The sequence below is a fragment of the Myotis myotis genome, unplaced genomic scaffold (genome assembly GCF_014108235.1).
Source record: "Myotis myotis isolate mMyoMyo1 unplaced genomic scaffold, mMyoMyo1.p scaffold_m19_p_3, whole genome shotgun sequence".
NCBI classification, from domain to species: Eukaryota; Metazoa; Chordata; class Mammalia; order Chiroptera; family Vespertilionidae; genus Myotis; species Myotis myotis.
Genome location: NW_023416335.1, coordinates 141,002,199 through 141,021,653, shown reverse-complemented (window position 1 = coordinate 141,021,653; position 19,455 = coordinate 141,002,199). Strand labels below are relative to the sequence as shown.

The 19,455-nt window shown below is 36.3% G+C and overlaps 1 protein-coding gene across 11 annotated transcripts in view; it reads right to left on the bottom strand.

The window, feature by feature from the left end:
• The window catches only part of OSBPL8 (oxysterol binding protein like 8), a 169,629-nt gene that overhangs the window by 106,933 nt on the left and 43,241 nt on the right, over positions 1-19,455 (bottom strand). For 4 of the 11 annotated variants that reach the window (XM_036301007.1, XM_036301003.1, XM_036301015.1 and 1 more), the window contains one exon: positions 8,370-8,478. In XM_036301007.1, the coding sequence (XP_036156900.1) occupies positions 8,370-8,411 (42 nt within the window). In that variant the 5' untranslated portion in view covers positions 8,412-8,478. Of the gene's footprint in view, positions 1-8,369; positions 8,480-18,331; positions 18,491-19,455 lie in introns of those variants that run through there. The other 7 variants (XM_036301002.1, XM_036301004.1, XM_036301006.1 and 4 more) reach the window with 4 other exon arrangements.

The following is a 19,455-nucleotide window of genomic DNA, read 5'->3' as shown; positions in this document are numbered from 1 at the left end:
CCAAACCAGCGGGGCCGTAATAGAAATTTAATAAATGTTAGTTGTTACTCATTTCCTCTAGTTTTACTTTCTACTAATTCCCCTAAAGTAGTAAACAATATTCCCTGTAAGACTCAAAAACCTGCTCTGAACATAATATAGTAAAAAACCTAGCAACATAGCTGTATACTCACTGAAGGTAGGTTAGTTTGCTAAACTCAATAAATGTTTGACCAAAATTAAATTTTATGTGTACATGTACATGTGTATACATTATATTAATGTATGTGCATGTACATACATTAATATAAATCCATATACATATACACATACACACTAAAAAGTTCATTTTCTCTCCCAATCTCTTTCTTGCTCCATTGCTGTTTTCACTTTAAATTTATATTAAATTATAAATTTACAGTAGGGGACTTCTGAAATCGCCATAAGTTAATGAAAACCTACTAAAGTGATCTTGAGTCTAGATAAAAATCCTTCCTTGCTCTCCCATCACAGTTGGTAGGTATAGATTTTCTCTAACTTTAAATCAAATTTATCTTCATGTATCTCCAACATGATAAAACCCCAATCCTTTGCATAAAACCTCTTCCTGAGGTTTATGGGACTCCCATGTTATTTTATTTTTATTTTTTTTAATTTTTTTTTTAAATATATTTTATTGATTTTTCACAGAGAGGAAGGGAGATAGATAAAGAGAGTTAGAAACATCGATGAGAGACAAACATCGATCAGCTGCCTCTTGCACATCCCCCACCGGGGATGTGCCCGCAACCCAGGTACATGCACTTGACCGGAATCGAACCCAGGACCTCTCAGTCCGCAGGCTGACGCTCTATCCACCGAGCCAAACCGGTTGCGGCATGTTATTTTATTTTTAAGTAGGAAGAAATTTATGTTAAGATTCTTAATGCACGTACAATGGGGCCTTGACTTACGAGTTTAATTCGTTCTGAGACCGAGCTCGTTAAGGAGCTCGTTAACTCAAATTACTCTGTCAACTCAATGCAAAAAATCAGCTGAGAGACAGCTGGTATCTCAAAAACTCGTTAGTTGGGACACTCGTAAGTCAAGGCCCCAGTGTATTATAATTAAGAGCTCAATGCAGAGCTGTGGGTGTCTTGGCTTTAATTATATCCTGCTTACAAGATGCACCTGCATGTCTTAAAATGAAGGAGAAACAGCAAGTAATAATGCTTATGAAAAATCTTTATACATAAAACACTAAATATTGCATTATTTATGGATATTGAAAGAAATAATAAATCTTTAAAAAGTCAGTTTTCCTCCTCTAGTCTAGTCTAGCAAAAAAAAAAAAAAAAAAAAAAAAATCTACTGGGTAAATGGCATGACCTATTTACTTGGGAGATAGTTACCTTAATAGTTCTACTTTTGACCTTTAAATTGTGGGCATGTGACAGCGGGCAAGGATCTTATATTAATGAACTGCCCAATATAGCTACTGTTCTTTTGAATCCTTAGTCCATTTTCAGCCACCACCTTAGCCATTCTTCATGCTGGGAACACAAAGCCAAAAAGAAAGTAATCGATTTCTTTTTGCAAATGGGAACTGAGTCACTTATAAGTAACTAACACCCTCCCTAAAGCCATGCCTAGTGATGGATGGATGGAGAGCAACCCTCGAGTAGAAGAGAGTATAGTACCACAGATGGAGGAAGGTAAGGGAGGTGGAGGTAGGAAGTAAGATTGGGAGCCATCGTTCTGTGCCCTTTTCTCTTTGCAATAATGGATAGATCATTGTCCTTCGTGTCTTTACCACCAGGGCAGAAAAAGATTTTCAACCAACCAGAGGCATTAAACACAATTCTAAAGACTTTTGTTTTTAAACTGTGCACATGTACAGTTGCAGTATGCACATACATGCCAATGAAGAAGCTGACCACTACCTTCCACTGCCCTTTCCCCCAAATGAATTGAATATAAATAAGGAGGCAGCTTGTGGAAAAGAACTATGGCCCACAGCACAAATACAAAAAGTTCTCTAAGAAACAGAACTTAAGAGTGGAAGGGGCAAATGAGGAATGATAAAGCAACAATTTTAACAAGAGGTTCTCTACCCTAACACATGTATTCCCTAAGTTGAACAAAAGAGTCTCTGTGTCCCTCCCTTTTTATCTGGGACAGCATGAGACAAGGCAGTTAATATTCCCAGGAGAATATTATTTCCAAGAAAGTAAAAGCTCACAAACAAAAATAATGTCCTATGGAGCTCAAGTGCTGTGAAAGAAAACAAACTGAAAAATCTTGGTAGAAGAAGCAAAAATTAGTGAACTAAGTTTAAAATAACCATAATAAAGACATGGAAAATATTGTAAAAATAAAGCAGAACCAAGCAATCATAAAAAAAAACAGCTAGCAATACCAGCTATAAGATAGCATGGTAAAATAAAGTATTCAGCAGGTTTCAACAACAACAAAAAACACAATAATAAATTAGTGAGCTGGAATAATAATAAAAGAATTCAACAAGAAGGCATAAGGAGAAAAAAGATGGAAAATATTAAAAAAAACTTAAGAGAGATGTAAGAAAAAAACAAAAGTGCCACATTCACAAAATAGAAGACCCCCAAAGAGGACATGATGGGCTTTTAAAAAAACTAGAGGTCTGATGCACAAAATTCGTGCACTACTGTGTGTGTGTGTGTGTGTGTGTGTGTGTGTGTGAGAGAGAGAGAGAGAGAGAGAGAGAGAGAGCGCGCGCGCGCGCGCGCGCCTGATCACTGTGGGATTGGACCTATACCAGCAGTCGGACATCCCTCTCACAATCCGGGACTGCTAGCTCCCGACCGCTTGCCTGCCTCCCTGCCTGATCACCCCCTAACTGCTCCCCTGCCGGTCTGATCACCCCTAACTGCCTTCCCCTGCCAACCTGGTCGCCCCCAACTGCCCTCCCCTGCTGGCCATCTTGTGGCAGCCATCTTGTGCAAGGGCATGATGGTCAATTTTCATATTACCTCTTTATTTCATAGGATATATTAAATCTTAAATAAATTTGAAACCGACACAAAATGAGTAAATTTCTTGAAAAATATGAAAAGCTATAGACTACCCCAACTCTCTCCCTTAAACATGTGTGGGGAGCCGCTACAGTGTTTGGACAGGTTCAAGCCTTGGACTGAGGAGAGGGCACAGTCCTCTCATTGCCACGTGCAAGTCCCAGCTTGGAGAGCAGGGCCCTCCCAGCACAATCATAGCCAACAGGTGTAGTTGTAAGCTTGAACCTATGGTCTGAACACGTGGCCCCACGTGCCTGAGTGATGTGGGCTTGATAGAGTTCAGGTGCATGTAGTTGAGGAGGATTGAAGCCAACAAGAATGTTGTAAACATCTTGATCACGTCCTTACTTTGCCTCATGGCATCTGCTATAAAATAAAGACACGGCCTGTGGGCACTGTCGCTGTCTCTCAGAGAAGCAGCATCCCACCGAGACCCAGCTTTCATTCTCTTGTCTGTCTTTTCTAAGCCTGTCAGCCGTCCCAAATCAGGTTCACCCTTGGCTGTGCTGGCGCGGCACAAACATGCATACACAAAACCAAAGACTCAGCTGTGTAGGGATTTTAAAAAAAGAAAAAAATTATTTGTAGATGACATGAATCTGACAAAATAAGTCGGCATTCAACAGATAGCTGTTAAATGTCAACATGAAGAAAGAAAATAATAAAAACAACAAAATTCCTTGAAGGTATAGATCATGTCTTAATGCTCAGTTCAGTTATGAAACAGGCAAATTTTATCTTGGTCACCACTCCCTCATTCCACCCCCATCACCTTCTGGGTCTCTCTTTTCTTAACAATTATTCTTCTAAGTGTTGGTTGCTGAAGATTTAAACAAGCAATTCTCAAACTATTGTGTTTCCAGATTCCTTTATACTCCTAGAAAGTACTGAGGACTCCAAAGAAATGTTATTTATATGGATTATACCTATTTATATTTGCTATATGTGAAATTCACTGACTCATCTATTTACTATCAAGGTCAACATCAAAGATGGTAAGTCATGTTGATAGTATACTCTTGATAATAATGTGATAAAATGGTATTTATCTTTGTGGTATCCTCCCAAGAACCCATAAGCCCAGTCTAATCATGAGAAAAACATCGAACAAATCCCAATTGAGGAACATTGCAAAAAATATCTGATCAGTATTTTTTTTTCTTTTTAATATTTATTTATTTTTTTAATTAAATCTTTATTGTTCAGATTATTACAGTTGTTCCTCTTTTTTTCCCCCCATAGCTCCCCTCCACCCGGTTCCCACCCCACCCTCCGCCCTCCCCCCCAACCCCCCACTGTCCTCACCCATAGGTGCACGATTTTTGTCCAGTCTCTTCCCGGATCCTCCACACCCCTTTCCCCCCCAAGAAGAGTCAGTCCACTCCCTTTCTGATAAGTATTTCTTAACACCATCAAGGTCATCAAAAAAAACTATCACAGCCAAGGGGCCCTAAGGAAGCATGCTGACTAAATATAATGTGCTATCCTAGATGGGATCCTAGGACAGAAAAAGAATATTAGGTAACAGCTAAGGCAAGCTGGGAAAAGTATGAACTTCAGTTAATAATATTTCAATATGGAGTCATTAATTATATCAAATATAGGCTAATAAGGTAGTAACAGGAAAAACTGGAGACAAGGTATATAGCAACTTTGTCTTGAAATAATGTTGATGAGATGCCTTAGGAACTTAATTCTTGTTTGTATCAATTAGCCTATGGTAAAACTGGTTTTGTTATACATCATTTTGCTTAAAGTCATGGAAGCTATCAATGATGTTAAGTGAGAATTTACTAAAACTATTCTAAAAAATTAAGTTTATTATATAAAGAAAAAAACACTGCCTAGAAAAAAAATTAAACTAGGAAAATCTGAAAACAAGAATACGCAAGCACACATCCATTACTCAGCACAGCAATGACATCATCATATCTCATACAGCTCTGAAAAAGTACACTCTACACTCATGAGAGAATGAGAAAAAAGGCAGTTAACAACAAATACCATCGTATTACTACAAAAATAATTTGGGCCTCACGGATTCTATGAAAGGTTCTGAAGGAGTTCCATAGTCCTGGGAACAGAATTTGAGACCACCTCCAAGCATAATGGAAACAGAAAAAAATTCTAGCTTACAATTCTGCTGATGTACTGTGTCAATGGTTATTTCTTTTACTTTTTAAAAAACTAACTCTTTCTCCAACCCAATTCCCCAAATGTATTAAAGAGTCCCATCATATTTTTTACATTACTCAAGCCTCTAAGAAGAACAAGAGTACCTCTAACAAGTCGAAAAAAATGAAGATAAAAGACAGAATTAAATACTCATACAATAGGAAATATTGAGCAATATTTTCCCACTTGGTTAGTTTAAATTACAAATATTTAAATACTACTAACTTGTAACTTTCAGATGTTAATATAGCATAAATCATCCCTACCAAATTGTTTTATCATTTTATTAAATGTCTCCCTTTAGAAGGTTAAATGTAAAATGATGGAAAGACAAAATACCTAACCTAATGTAGGCTGGTTGGTTTACTTGCTTTAAGGAAGAGGCTAGTCAGTCATTCTCTCCAGCTCCCATTTTTCTAAGCCAGTTATAATATTCATTTATATCCCTCTTGAATGAACAGATCTAGGCAATGGTCATCAAGGGCTGCTATTATCACAAGAAGAGAGACAGACTAATTATGTCTCCTGATGATAATACACACACACCATAAATAAAGTATTATTGTAAAAAAAAAAAAAAAAAAAAAAAAAAGCGAACCTGAATCTGAGCAAGTGTCTAATCTGAATGACCAATTTGCAATAAAGATAACTGGCTGAAGAACACATTAAACAATCACCATGGGAAAAATCCAGATTGTGGGAAACTCTACAGGACAGACTACTTCATTTCCTCAATATATTGAAAGGAAAAATTAAAAGCAAATAGGAGGCCCAGCTGGAGTGGCTCAGTGGTTGAGTGTGGACTTATGAACCAGGAGATCATGGTTCATTTCCCATCAGGGCACATGCTGGGGTTGCGGGCTTGACCCCTAGTGGGGGAGCATGCATTGATGTTTCTATCTCTCCCTCTCCCTTCCTCTCTGAAATCAATAAAAATACATATTTTTAAAAAATCATTTATATAATCAATTTTAATACAACAAAAAATTTTGACCTCTACTATAGCTTATAAAGCAGTTTCCTCTGGTAAGAGAAATAATATATAAAATATTCAAACATTTAATGACTTTCCTTAAGTTAAGGAACATATTCAATTTTTTTTAATCTAAAAGGATATTTCAGTTTAGTCTACCTCAATTTATTAATAGAAAGTTGACTCCTATACTTTAAGCATTTCTTAGTGGTTTATTTCTAAAGTGATATAAATTCTGGACTTTTACAAAATGTTTTAAGACATATTAAATGTATATTGTGTTCTTTAGTATATTTAGTACCACATATAAAGAGATTCAATCCATATTTTTCAATATTTACCACCTAAGACTAACAACACTAAAACAAAAATTCAACTATAGGTAACTAGAATAATGAATACATTTTTAAAAACTAGAAATATTGCCCGGCATGGCTCAATGGTTGAGCATCGACCCATGAACCAAGAGGTCATTGGTTCGATTCCCTGAAGAAACTTAATGAACAAATATAAAAAATTGCTCTCACTGCTTTTTAAATAACTTGCTCCAACCTCTCAACAGCACAGAATTTAGCATAAAAATGGTTAAAACTTCATTAATATACTACAGGTATTCAGCTATAGAATTTAATACTACCTACTTAGATACATATTTTAACAGGTAACAATAAATTTAAAGCAATTCTATTCAGAAAGACAGATATGTAGTGAATACCCTCGTGGCAAAGTAAAGTATTCAGAGACAGATAGTTCCACCGGTTAAGCTATGAGTTCTTAGGGAACATAATAAACTTCCCTGATCTATTTGCCCACCTACAAAAGTGAGGACAGACAAATATCTACCTTTAACGGCTGTTATGAGGATAGTCTGACAAAGTACAGACTTAGAAAACAGCTACTGTTGCTTTTCTAGCATTTTTATTATCACTAAAAGATTTAAAATACTTCAACTAAAATGACTTATGAAAGACCATTAGCTTTAAATAAGATGCTACTTACGGAAAAGTATACACCATATTTTAAGACAGGACCCTTAATTTTAACTTTGTTTCTGAAATTATAGTGAAAATAAAATAACTTACCATCAGTTTTCCATTTATAAGCATCATGACAATTACCTTCACAAATCAAGCTTTTTCCATGTCCATTTTATTCTCTATTAACAAGTCATCATTTTAAAGTTTAACTATTTTTTGACCACTTAAGAAAGTAAACAAGTTTGAAGTAGAAATTCAAGAAAGGTTGGGACCAAATTAATACAGGTAAGCAAAATTGCATTTTGCTGTCAATCATTAGACTGTCCTACATTTGAGCCTGAACAAAGGACATTCACCAAGTTAAAATTTACAAGCCTCTCAATATACTAGTGACTCTCAACTCCATAGCAATGTGAAAGATAGACAATTTGACCTTCACATTATTCCAACAATACAAATTTGTCAAAGAATCTTCCACCTAACAAATCAGAGCTCCCAAACTGACAGTTTATATAGTTACCACCCTTACTTTAGGTAATAGAAACATTCCTAATAAAGAGTGTATAAATCAATATTTAATGGGATCTGTCAAAATGCTGCAGGAGAATTGAAAATGAAATTATCATGGGACAACATTTTTTTTGTACAATGACAAATCATCATTTAATATACCCTCCTGGTGGATTTTATTTTTTACTTATTGGTAAGGTATACTTAACCACTATTCCTACTAATTTTATTTCAGAATACAATTCAATCACAATCACAAGGCAGCAATGTTTATTAAATCTTCAGACTTTTATAGAAAGAATATACGTGGCAGCTACTCTTAATTCTTAATTATTTTAACTGTTTTACTCCCTCTGCCTGCTCATAAGTTCACATGATGTGAGATTTGGAGGCATTTAATTTCCTCAATGTAGTATAATTCTCTTGACTTCCCTAAGGCAGAAAGTTTTGAGGAAAACAGAAACACAAACTATGACATCAGTATATTTTACACTATACCACTAGAAAGGGAAAAAAGGGAGGAGATGGGGCAAAAAAATCAGAAAATTGACTAGGTTGTGCTCCAAAAGAATTTAAACTATCTGTAACTTTCATATCAACAGAGGAGTTAAAGTATTGTTTTTTAAAGCTTGTTTGAAATACATTTTTAAAATAAAATCATAACTTAAACACTTCATAGCTGTAGATGATAGTACCTTATTATGCTATCTTTGAACCACTCACCGAAATTCGGTCAGGTTCTCCATCTGCCAAACCTGCCTCCATAGTGAAAGAAGATGGGTTTATGCTTCTCTTTCCACTAAGGTTTATTCATCCCGTGAATCTGGAAATTCTAGAAAAAGAAAACAATATGTATTAGGAGTAATAAAAATGTGACAAGTGGAAAATGAAACATTAAATATGTTAGAAGGGAGAAATCATTTTAGGTGAGGTTACTGAGAAATCCAATAATGGAAGAAAAAAAACCCCACAGATTTTGACATAGCTTGAAAAATGGTAAAGGTTCAGAGAAAAATGTTAGAAGAACATATTCCAAGTGAGGAGAAATAGCAAGAACAGGGTTAAAGACATGAAACTGTTCAAAATTTGAAAAGATATTTAAATCTTCTTTTAATTAATGAAATAATATTAGATATTAGTTTTTTCGTTATTACACTAGCAAAAACTAAAGAGTGTGCTAATATCCAACATTGGTGAGCATGTAGGAAAACGGGTATTCTCATATATTTCTGTGATAAGAATATAAATCATAACTTTTTTTTTATAACTTAAAATACAAATGATTCCATCCAACAATTTCAAAGCTAGGGATTATTTCATATATATACTTCTACAAATGCATAAAGATATATAAATAAACACATCCAACAAAGTAATAGATATGATGGAAAAACTGGAAACAATGTCCATCAGCAGAGTTTGCTTAAACTAGATTACAGACATAAAATGAAATATCATACATTTTAAAAAATGAAATAGCTCTAGACATACTAAACTGTAAAGAAGACCATGACACATGAGGTAGAAAAAGCAAATGATAGAACGTAAAATACTCTGTGTGTTTCTATATTTTTAAATTTTTATAATGAACTTGTATTACGTTTGTACTTATTTTTATTTTGAGAGTCTTAGAAAGAGTATCTTCACCACAGGTCTTTTTCTTTTGTACGTTTAAACTAACAAAAACTCCAAGCAGATCTCCTATAGTAACTACATGTATTCAGAAGTCTCTAATAACCTCTCTAATAATTCTTCCTTAAAACAGCTGACTAACACAACAAAACTCAACAAATCAGTAGACTTCTAGTCATTTCTTGGAGTTCCAAAAACACTTCTTTTTTTCTGCAAGTATAAAAGTCTGTACTGACATATAAATGCTGGGGAAAATATATTTCTTTAAAATATATTTTTATTGATTTCAGAGAGAGGAGCGGAGAGGGAGAGACAGGAACATCAATGATGAGAGAGAATCATCGACCAGCTGCCTCCTGCATGCCACCTACTGGAGATCAAGCCCGAAACCCGGGTATGTGCCCTGACAGGGAATGGAACCATGATCTCCTGGATCATGGGTCAATGTTCAACCACTGAGCCACACTGGCCAGGCTGAAAATACTTTTTAATTGGGCTTTAAGGGATATCATTTGGTTTCTTCGATATAACCAATATATGCTCAAGCCATGCTGACTTTTAACTTGTGAATCTTACATACACTTCCTCACTCTATGTATTACAATGCATTGTAATTATTTGTTCTCATGATCCAATTCTCTTCAAGGGCAGAGACAGTGTTTAATGATCTGACTATCCAGCATTAGTTCATGGTAGACATTTAATAAACACTTGTTGCACTGAATTAATTCTGTCAACTCAGTTAGCTATATGAATAAATAAAATAATCCAAAATAGCAGATGACACAAAAATTATATAGCTATTGCTATAATCCAAGCAATGGCAGCTTGTACCAGAACAGTAGCAGAGGATATGAAGAATAGTGTCAAATTCTTTAAATACCTTGAATATAAGTCAGAAAACATTTGTCAATGAACCAGATGTAGGTGTGAATTTTAAAAGAGTGGGAGAGCAGAAACTTAAAGGGTTTCGGCCCTGAACAAATAGAAGAAAGAAATTGCCATTAATAGATATGGAGTACTTTGTGGGAAAAGTTGGAGAGAGAAAGGGATGAATATCAGGATCTCCTTTTGGACATATACAATTTGAGATATCAATTAGACATCTGAGTAGGAATATCAAGGAAGCAGTTGGATATGCAGATGGGAGGCTTGAGGAGGAGAAGTCAGGCTAGAAATGTGAACTGGGAGTCAGCATATAGATGAAATTTAAAATTGTGAGACCGAAGGAGATCTCCTGGGAATCTGTGTAGTGAGAACAGAGGAGCAAGTTCAGAACCCAGAGATACTTAAGTATTAAAGGATCAATATTTATAGAATGAATGAATCACAATTTTTGGTTTTCAAATTTCAAAATGACTATATATAATTATCTAAAGAGAGAATTGCTTTATATAAAAAGCAAAGAAACACAAACACAAAGTAAAAATGAAATTATAGCATGACTAATTTTAAAAGAGAGCTGAGAGAGGAAAGAAAAGACCAAATTAAGGATAGGTACCCTAAATTCCTCACCTATGATAAAAGGGAGTGAAGATAGAGAGATACTACAAATATGTCAAGAAACAGCTTTTTAGTATTTTCTTTGAAGCCAAAGACTAAAACTAAAAATACGTAACAAGAAATCCTAGAAGGAGAGGGTGGGTGATTGGATGCTTAAAATACGGTATAAGCATGCTAATTTCCCCATCATTCAGATGTGAAAGTCAAAGATGTTTAAGCGATAATAAATATGAGAACAGAAAAGTCTGTTTTTAAGTTAAAACAGTAATTAAAAACAAACTTAATGGCACTTGGTTCTAGGGAGTTGGCTTGAAGAGAAGAAAGGCAGTCTTTTCTGCCATTTTAATTTTTAAAACACTGAACATTACTTCTATAGCCAAAAAGAATGTTAAGTATACTTTTTGTAAAAGAGTACAGTGTATCACAATCCAATTGCCAAGCTAAAACTAGGCCTGCATCCTAATTTAAACATAATTACTAGTTGAATTCAAAGTTTAAAGATGACTATTCCCTCTTTTGTTTGTTTGTTTTTTGTTACCAGTACTCTAGCAATTGTTCAGGAACTGGTGCCCCACTATCTGCACTTAAACTTACAAAGTTTGTAGAGAAAGCAATTTTTATAAAAATTATTCTCTTCTCTATTTTGGACACAGATTGTTATTTCAGTCACAGAAAAAAGGAAGGAGCCTCTACTAAGCAAGGCCAGCATGCTTAACCCATGCTGTTTAAACCTAACAACCTTATGTTGCTGTATTGGATAATGGCTGCCTCTAAAGGCAGCAGTAAGATGTATATAATTAGTTTATGGCTTCCTATCTCACAGGATGCCCCAGAAGTTTTTTGTTTGTTTGTTTGTTTTGTTAAATACAGATGTAACAAAAATGCTCAAAAGTAAGAGTATTATCAATGAACACTCCGCACTTCTAAACTATAACATCTTATCACTGAAAACTGAATTAAATAATCTTAATCTCACTGCCAACTTTACAAAATAATTAGATTGCAAATAAGAACTTGGTTAAGCTAGTCGAACTAATTTATACTAAGTCAAATTCTAAAGGAAAGAATAATATAGTGAGAAATTAACTATATAAATGTGCCAGTTCCTGAAAAGCAAGCTAGCACCAAAATCTTACTCATAAACACTGTGAAAGAAAAAATATGTTAAAGTGATTGTTCTATTAAAGCAGTCTATCTACCCAAATGGCTTTCATAAAATTATTACAAAATAGTATAGTACACATGCTTCCCAGAGTGTGCTAATATTTAATATTTTGGCACCTATTAATTATGATAAGATTCTCTCCACTCTACAAATAGTAACAACAATGATGATGTTGATAATAATGAAAGACCAGGAGGAAGGCAAAAAAGCTGGACATTGATGAGCAAAGGGGAAGTGGGATAGAAGTATGCAAGGCACGTTATTCCATGTAGCTATTCAACTTCAGGGCAATGGATGAGAAACATTAATCAGGTAAGCAGAAGTGGACTGAACTAATCAATCCAACTATTAGAAGGGGGAAAGGGCACAGTAAATGACCTAAAGATATAAAGGTGAAAAGAGGCAGGGCAGGGGAAATCTAGATGACTCCACTTAACTGGATTTCCCTGGAGCATGTGGGTATGAATAAAAAGCATCATCGCAACAAACGACAATGAAAACACAACAATGCAAAATCTATGGGACACAGTGAAAGCAGTCTTGAGAGGGAACTTCATAGCTCTACATGCCTACCTCAAAAAACAAGAAAAACTTTTAATAAATTATCTAACCCTACAACTCAAAGAGTTAGAAAGAGAGCAACAAGAAAAGCCCAGCATAAACAGAAGGAAGGAAATTAAGATCAGAGTGGAAATAAATGACATAGAAACAAAAAAACAAACAAAAATACAAAAGATCAACAAAACCAAGAGCTGGTTCTTTGAAAGAATAAACAAAACTGATGAACCTCTAGCCAGGCTCACCAAGAAGCAAAGAGAGAGGACCCAAATAAGCAAAATAAGAAATGAAAGAGGACAGATCCAGGAGAAACCAAGATGGCGGCATAGGTAAACACAGGAAATTGCTGCCTCGCACAGCCACTTCAAAAACACAACTAAAAGACAAAACGGACATCATCCAGAACCACAGGAAGACTGACTGAGTGGAAATTCTACAACTAGAAGGAAAGAAAAAAAAACACTGAGATTCAGAGAAGGTGCGGGAGTAAAAGTGCAGAGGTATGGAGGCGCACGCGGAAAGGGCTGGCAACTGAGGACACAGTTGTCTTTTTCAATAGGGAGGGAGTCTCAAGCTCCCGACTGCTCTGAACTCCAGTTCCAGGCGAGTCTCTGGGGACCCAGACTCATACGGGGAGAAGGTGGACTGTCTGACATCGGGCAGAACTCAAGGGCGGCTTTCTCTCAGAGGTGCTTGCAGTGATTACCGGGACACTGAGACTCGGGGCCTCTTAGGGTAGGACTGAAGAGCAGCCATAGCTGCTTGCTCCACCCTGTTGATCCCCTGAGACCCAAACCCACCCAAGCTGTGCATAGAGGCTTTTGCATATGAAAGGCCTGGCCCTTGGCAATCTGAAAATTACCTAACAAACTGCAGCTGGGTCAGAGAGACCCAGAACTTCCAAAAGAAGGCCCAAGGCCCCACAGCAGCTTGCACTGCTTCACAGCTGGGCCTCATCTGGGCACCTCCAAACCCCAAACAAAGAAGAGGAATCTGCAGATCTCTCCATAGCTCCTGCTGGGTAGCCTCAGGCAGAGGCTAAATAAGCACCTCCTTAGAGATCCAAGAGCCAGTGTACCCAGTGGTCAGAGTGGGACCATCCAGATTACAACTTCTCAGATCCAAAAGGGACACACTCAGGGGGCAGACTCAGTGAGCACCAAAGCCCCACTGAAGCAAGTCTTGCCCCATAAGGGTGTCTTCAGCACAGAAGTTCTCCCACTGTAGACACAGCTGATTCTCACAGCCAATTGGCCTGGAGGTCAATTCCTCTCAGTGATACCTACAACAATCAGGAGTTAACTACAACAAAACTGTGCACAAAGCCCACAAAGGGGTGCACCAAGAGTGTCCAACTCAGGTAATTGGGGAGTCTGAGCCACTGGGCCCTATAGGACACCTAGTACAGAAAGCCACTCTGTCAACACAGGGAAGCATAAAAAATGCGGAGACAAAGAAATAGGTCACAAATGACAGAAATGGAGGAGAGCAAACTACTGGATATAGAATTCAAAAGCACGGGTATAAGGATTTTCAAGAATTTTCTAGTAACCGCCGATAAATTTAGTGAGATCCTCAATAAATCTAGTGAGACCCTCGAGGATATGAAAAATGACCAACTAGAAATTAAGCATACACTGACTGAAATAAAGAATATTATACAGAGATCCAACAACAGACTAGAGGATCGCAAGAATCAAGTCAAAGATTTGAAATATGAAGAAGCAAAAACACCCAACCAGAAAAACAAAAAGAAAAAAGAATCCGAAAATATGAAGATAGTGTAAAGAGCCTCTGGGACAGCTTCAAGCGTACCAACATCAGAATTATGGGGGTGCCAGAAGAAGAGAGAGCAAGATATTGAAAACCTATTTGAAGAAATAATGACAGAAAACTTCCCCTACCTGGTCAAAGAAATAGACTTACAAGTCCAGGAAGCGCAGAGAACCCCAAACAAAAGGAATCCAAAGAGGACCACACCAAGACACATCATAATTAAAATGCCAAGAGCAAAAGATAAAGAGAGAATCTTAAAAGCAGCAAGAGAAAGAAACACAGTTACCTACAAGGGAATACCCATACGACTGTCAGCTGATTTCTCAACAGAAACTTTGCAGACCAGGAGGGAGTGGCAAGAAATATTCAAAGTGATGAATACCAAGAACCTACAACCAAGATTACTTTATCCAGCAAAGCTATCATTCAGAATTGAAGGTCAGATAAAGAGCTTTACAGATAAGGAAAAGCTAAAGGAGTTCATCACCACCAAACCAGTATTATATGAAATGCTGAAAGGTATCCTTTAAGAAGAGGAAGAAGAAGAAAAAGGTAAAGATACAAATTATGAACAACAAATATGCATCTATCAACAAGTGAATCTAAAAATCAAGTGAATAAATAAATAATCTGATGAAACATAATAAACTGGTGAATATAATAGAATCAGGGGCATAGAAAGGGAGTGGACTGACAATTCTCAGGGTGAAAGGGGTGTGGGGATGCAGGAAGAGACTGGAAAAAATCGTACACCTATGGATGAGGATGTGGGTGTAAGGGCAGAGGGTGGGGTGGGAACCGGGTGGAGGGGAGCTATGGGGGGAAAAAAGAGGAACAACTGTAATAATCTGAACAATAAAGATTTAACTTAAAAAAATAAAGAAATGAAAGAGGTGAAGTAACAACCGATCCCACGAAATACAAAGGATTATGAAAAAATACTATGAAAAACTCTATTCCAACAAAATGGACAACCTAGACAAAACGGACGTATTCTTAGAAAAATACAAGCTCCTAAAACTCAATCAAGAAGAATCAAAACACCTGCATAGGCCTTTAACTGCCGAAGAAATTGAAGCAGTGATCATAAATCTTCCATCACAATAAAGCCCTGGTCCAGATGGCTTTACAGCGGAGTTCTAACAAGCATTCAAAGAACTAAAACCTATCTTCCTCAGACTATTCCAAAAAATTCAAGAGGAAGGAACACTTCCAAGCTCTATCTAGGAAGCCAGAATTACCCTAATTCCAAAACCAGATAAAGACACCACAAAAAAAGAGAACTACAGGCCAATATCCTTGATGAATATAGATGCTAAAATCCTCAACAAAATGCTAGCAAGTCGGATACAGCATTACATTAGAAAGATCATACACCATGACCAAGTGGGATTCATTCCGGGAATGCAAGGATGGTATAATATCTGCAAATCAATAAATGTGATACATCACATAAACAAACTGAGAGACAAAAGTCACATAATCATATGAATCGATGCAGAAAAAGCATCTGACAAAATCCAACACCCTTTCTAGACAAAAACTCTCAGCAAAATGGGAATAGAGGGATCATACCTCAACATAATAAAAGCCTATATGACAAACCTACAGCAACATCATACTCAATGGGCAAAAACTAAACTCATTTCCCCTAAGAACGGGAACAAGACAGGGATGCCCACTTTCACCACTCCTGTTCGATATAGTACTGGAAGTGCTAGCCACAGTGATTAGACAAGAAGAATGAATAAAAGGCATACAAATTAGAAAAGAAGAAGTAAAACTATCTTTATTCGCAGATGACATGATACTATACATAGAAAACCCCAAAGATTCCATCAAAACACTTCTAGACCTAATAAATTAATTCGGCAATGTAGCAGGATACAATATTAACACCCAAAAATCTATGGCCTTATTATACACCAATAATGAACTCACAGAATGAGAAACGAAAAAAAACAATCCCATTTACCACTGCACCAAAAAAATTAAGATACCTAGGAATAAACTTAGCTAAGGAGGTAAAAAAGCTGTACTTGGAAAACTACAGGACACTGAAAAACGAGATAGAGAAAGACATAAACAAATGGAAGAACATACCGTGTTCATGGATTGGTAGAATCAACATCATTAAAATGTCCATACTACCCAAAGCAATCTACAGATTCAATGCAATCCCCATTAAAATACCAATGACATATTTCAAAGATCTAGAACAAACTCTACAATAAAAAAAAAGACCCTGAATAGCCATAGCAATCCTGAGGAAGAAGAACAAAGTTGGAGGAATCACAATACCAGATATCAAGCTATATTACCAAGCCACGGTTCTCAAAACTGCCTGGTACTGGCACAAGAACACACATATAGACCAATGGAACAGAACAGAGAACCCAGAAATCGACCCATTATGCTCAATTAATATTTGACAAAGGAGGCAAGAGCATACAATGGAGTCAATCAAGACAGTCTCTTCAATAAATGGTGCTGGGAAATTTGGACACATGCAAAAAAAAAATGAAACGATCATGAACTTACACCATACACAAAAACAATATCAAAATGGCTGAAGGACTTAAATGTAAGATGGGAAACCATAAAAATCCTACAAGACTCCATTGGCAGCAAAATTGCAGACATATTCGTAGCAATATCTTTACGGACACAGCTCCTAGGGGCAATGGAGACTAAGGAGAAAATAAACAAATGGGACCACATCAAAATAAAAAGCTTCTGCACAGCAAAGGAAACCATCAACAAAACAACAAGAAAGCCCATTGCCTGGGAAAACATATTTGCCAATGATATTTCAGATAAGGGTTTAATCTCCAAAATTTACAGAGAACTCATACAACCTAACAAAAGGAAGATAAACGATCCAATCAAAAAACGGGCAAAGGACTTAAATAGACACTTTTCTATTTAGCACATACAGAAACAGGACACACAGAAGGCCGAGAGACTTATGGAAAGATGCTCAAAGTCACTAATCATCCAAGAGATGCAAATGAAAAGAACAATGAGATACCATCTCACACCTGTCAGAATGGCTATCATCAACAAATCAACAAACAAGTGCTGGCAAGGATGTGGAGAAAAAGGAATGCTTGTGCACTGCCAGTAGGAATGCAGATTGGTGCAGCCACTGTGAAAGATAGTATGGAGTTTCCTCAAAAAGTTAAAAATGGAACTCCCATTTGACCCAGTAATCCCACTTCTAGGACTATATCCCAAGAAACCAGAAACACCAGTCAGAAAGGATATATGCACCCCTATGTTCATAGCAGCACAATTTATAATAGCTAAGATTTGGAAACAACATAAGTGCCCATCAGCAGATAAGTGGATTAAAAATGTGGTACATCTACACAATGGAATACTACGACACTATAAAACAGAAGGAACTTTTACAGTTTGCAATAGCATGTATGGAACTGGACAGCATTATGCTAAGCGAAATAAGCCAGTCAGAGAAAGGTAAATATCACATGATCTCACTCATATGTGGGCTATAATGATCAACGCAATTTGGGGAACAAGAATAGATCCAGAGACAAATGGCTGGGGAAGGGCAGGGGGTTAGAGAGCAACCAAAGGACATGTATGCATGCATATTAGCACAACCAATGGACACAGACACTGTGGCAGTGGGGGCTTGCCCGGGGTGTGAATGGTTGGGGGTGGGGGGAACCAACTGGGGGGAGGGGAGGGAGACATATGTAAAACTTTAGACAATAAATAATAAAGAAAAATAAAGAAGATAATATGGATCTTCATACTGAATTCTATTGCAGAAATGAAAGAGTAAGGTGACAACATAAAAGCAGGAAAACAGAAAAAAAATAAAGCTTAAAGATGAATAAAATAATCATTTTCATGCTCTCTAGATGTTTCTGGAGATCACTGTAATCTTAAATTTTCAGGTGAGGTCTTTAAAATATTTTATACTAATTACATAATATAGATGAATTTTTAATTATAAAGATAAGTAAATAGTACATTACCAGCTATCTATGAAAAATATTAAACATAAATATTATCTACTTACTAATGTATTCATTTATATTCTTCCATAACCTGACACTTAAACTGTTTTAAGAATAATTAATATCTTTATAATTGTATATACAACCAAGACAAGTTATAATTGCTCAGATAGATGACAATGGTAAATTTCAAATATCTGGCTTCAAGAACCTAAAAAAGAAAAATGACATACAAGAGCGTATTAGTTTAATAAAAACTACCAGAAACAAGAATCACAGTTTTCCCTCTCACTTACCTCCCACACACCATCTTGTAAAACATCTCAAAGAAAACAACTTTAAACAAAAGGCCACAAGAAACAAAATATGGATAATTTAATTGTTTTGCAAAGCTTTATTATGAACTTTTGGGCATGAATAGATATTCCAATGTTTTTAAATTAATGAATTCACTTGAAAAATAGATACTAATATCATACTAGTTCGAAAAAGGAACAGAAGAGCAAATGACTCCAGTTCTCCTCTTGTGCAGAGTTGTTTCCTTCTCTGTGAACTCAAACTGCTTCTAGTATTAAACTGAGTACACTGTATTTCTTAATTAGTTTATCCATCTGCCTCTGCCATTTAGATCCAAAGCTCCATGATGACAGTTTATACCAATTAATAAGTTCCTGATATGTGACAAGCATTCCACTACCTTGTGGAGAACCAAACTGCACAAAATACACATGGTCTATCACCTCATATGAAATCCATGAGGTTATGGGAAGCTTCTCATATTAAGTGATGTTTTACGTTGAGACCTAAAGAATGAGTGGTAGCTAGCTAAACAAAGAATGGCAAGAAACACATTCCAAGTAGAGAATATGCATAAGCCCTAGGGCGGGAAGCCTCTCCTATATTCTTCTGTTTTTCCCGTAGCACTGTACATTGCATTGGTGATAACGAGATAATGTGGGAGGAGGTATGAGCGGATAAAAGAATGGGAGAGAAAAAATTACCCAAATATGAGATCAGTCCTATTTCACCGAACTCTGTATTCTGAATTTGATCATTCAAATTGAAACATGCTACCCACTTAGACATTTTAAAGAAATTAAACCACTGGTGAGAGTCCATTAGGAGCTGCTTCTCTTAGTCAAAAAAAGTAGTAAGGAAAAGAAGCAATTAAGAGTGTAAAATATTG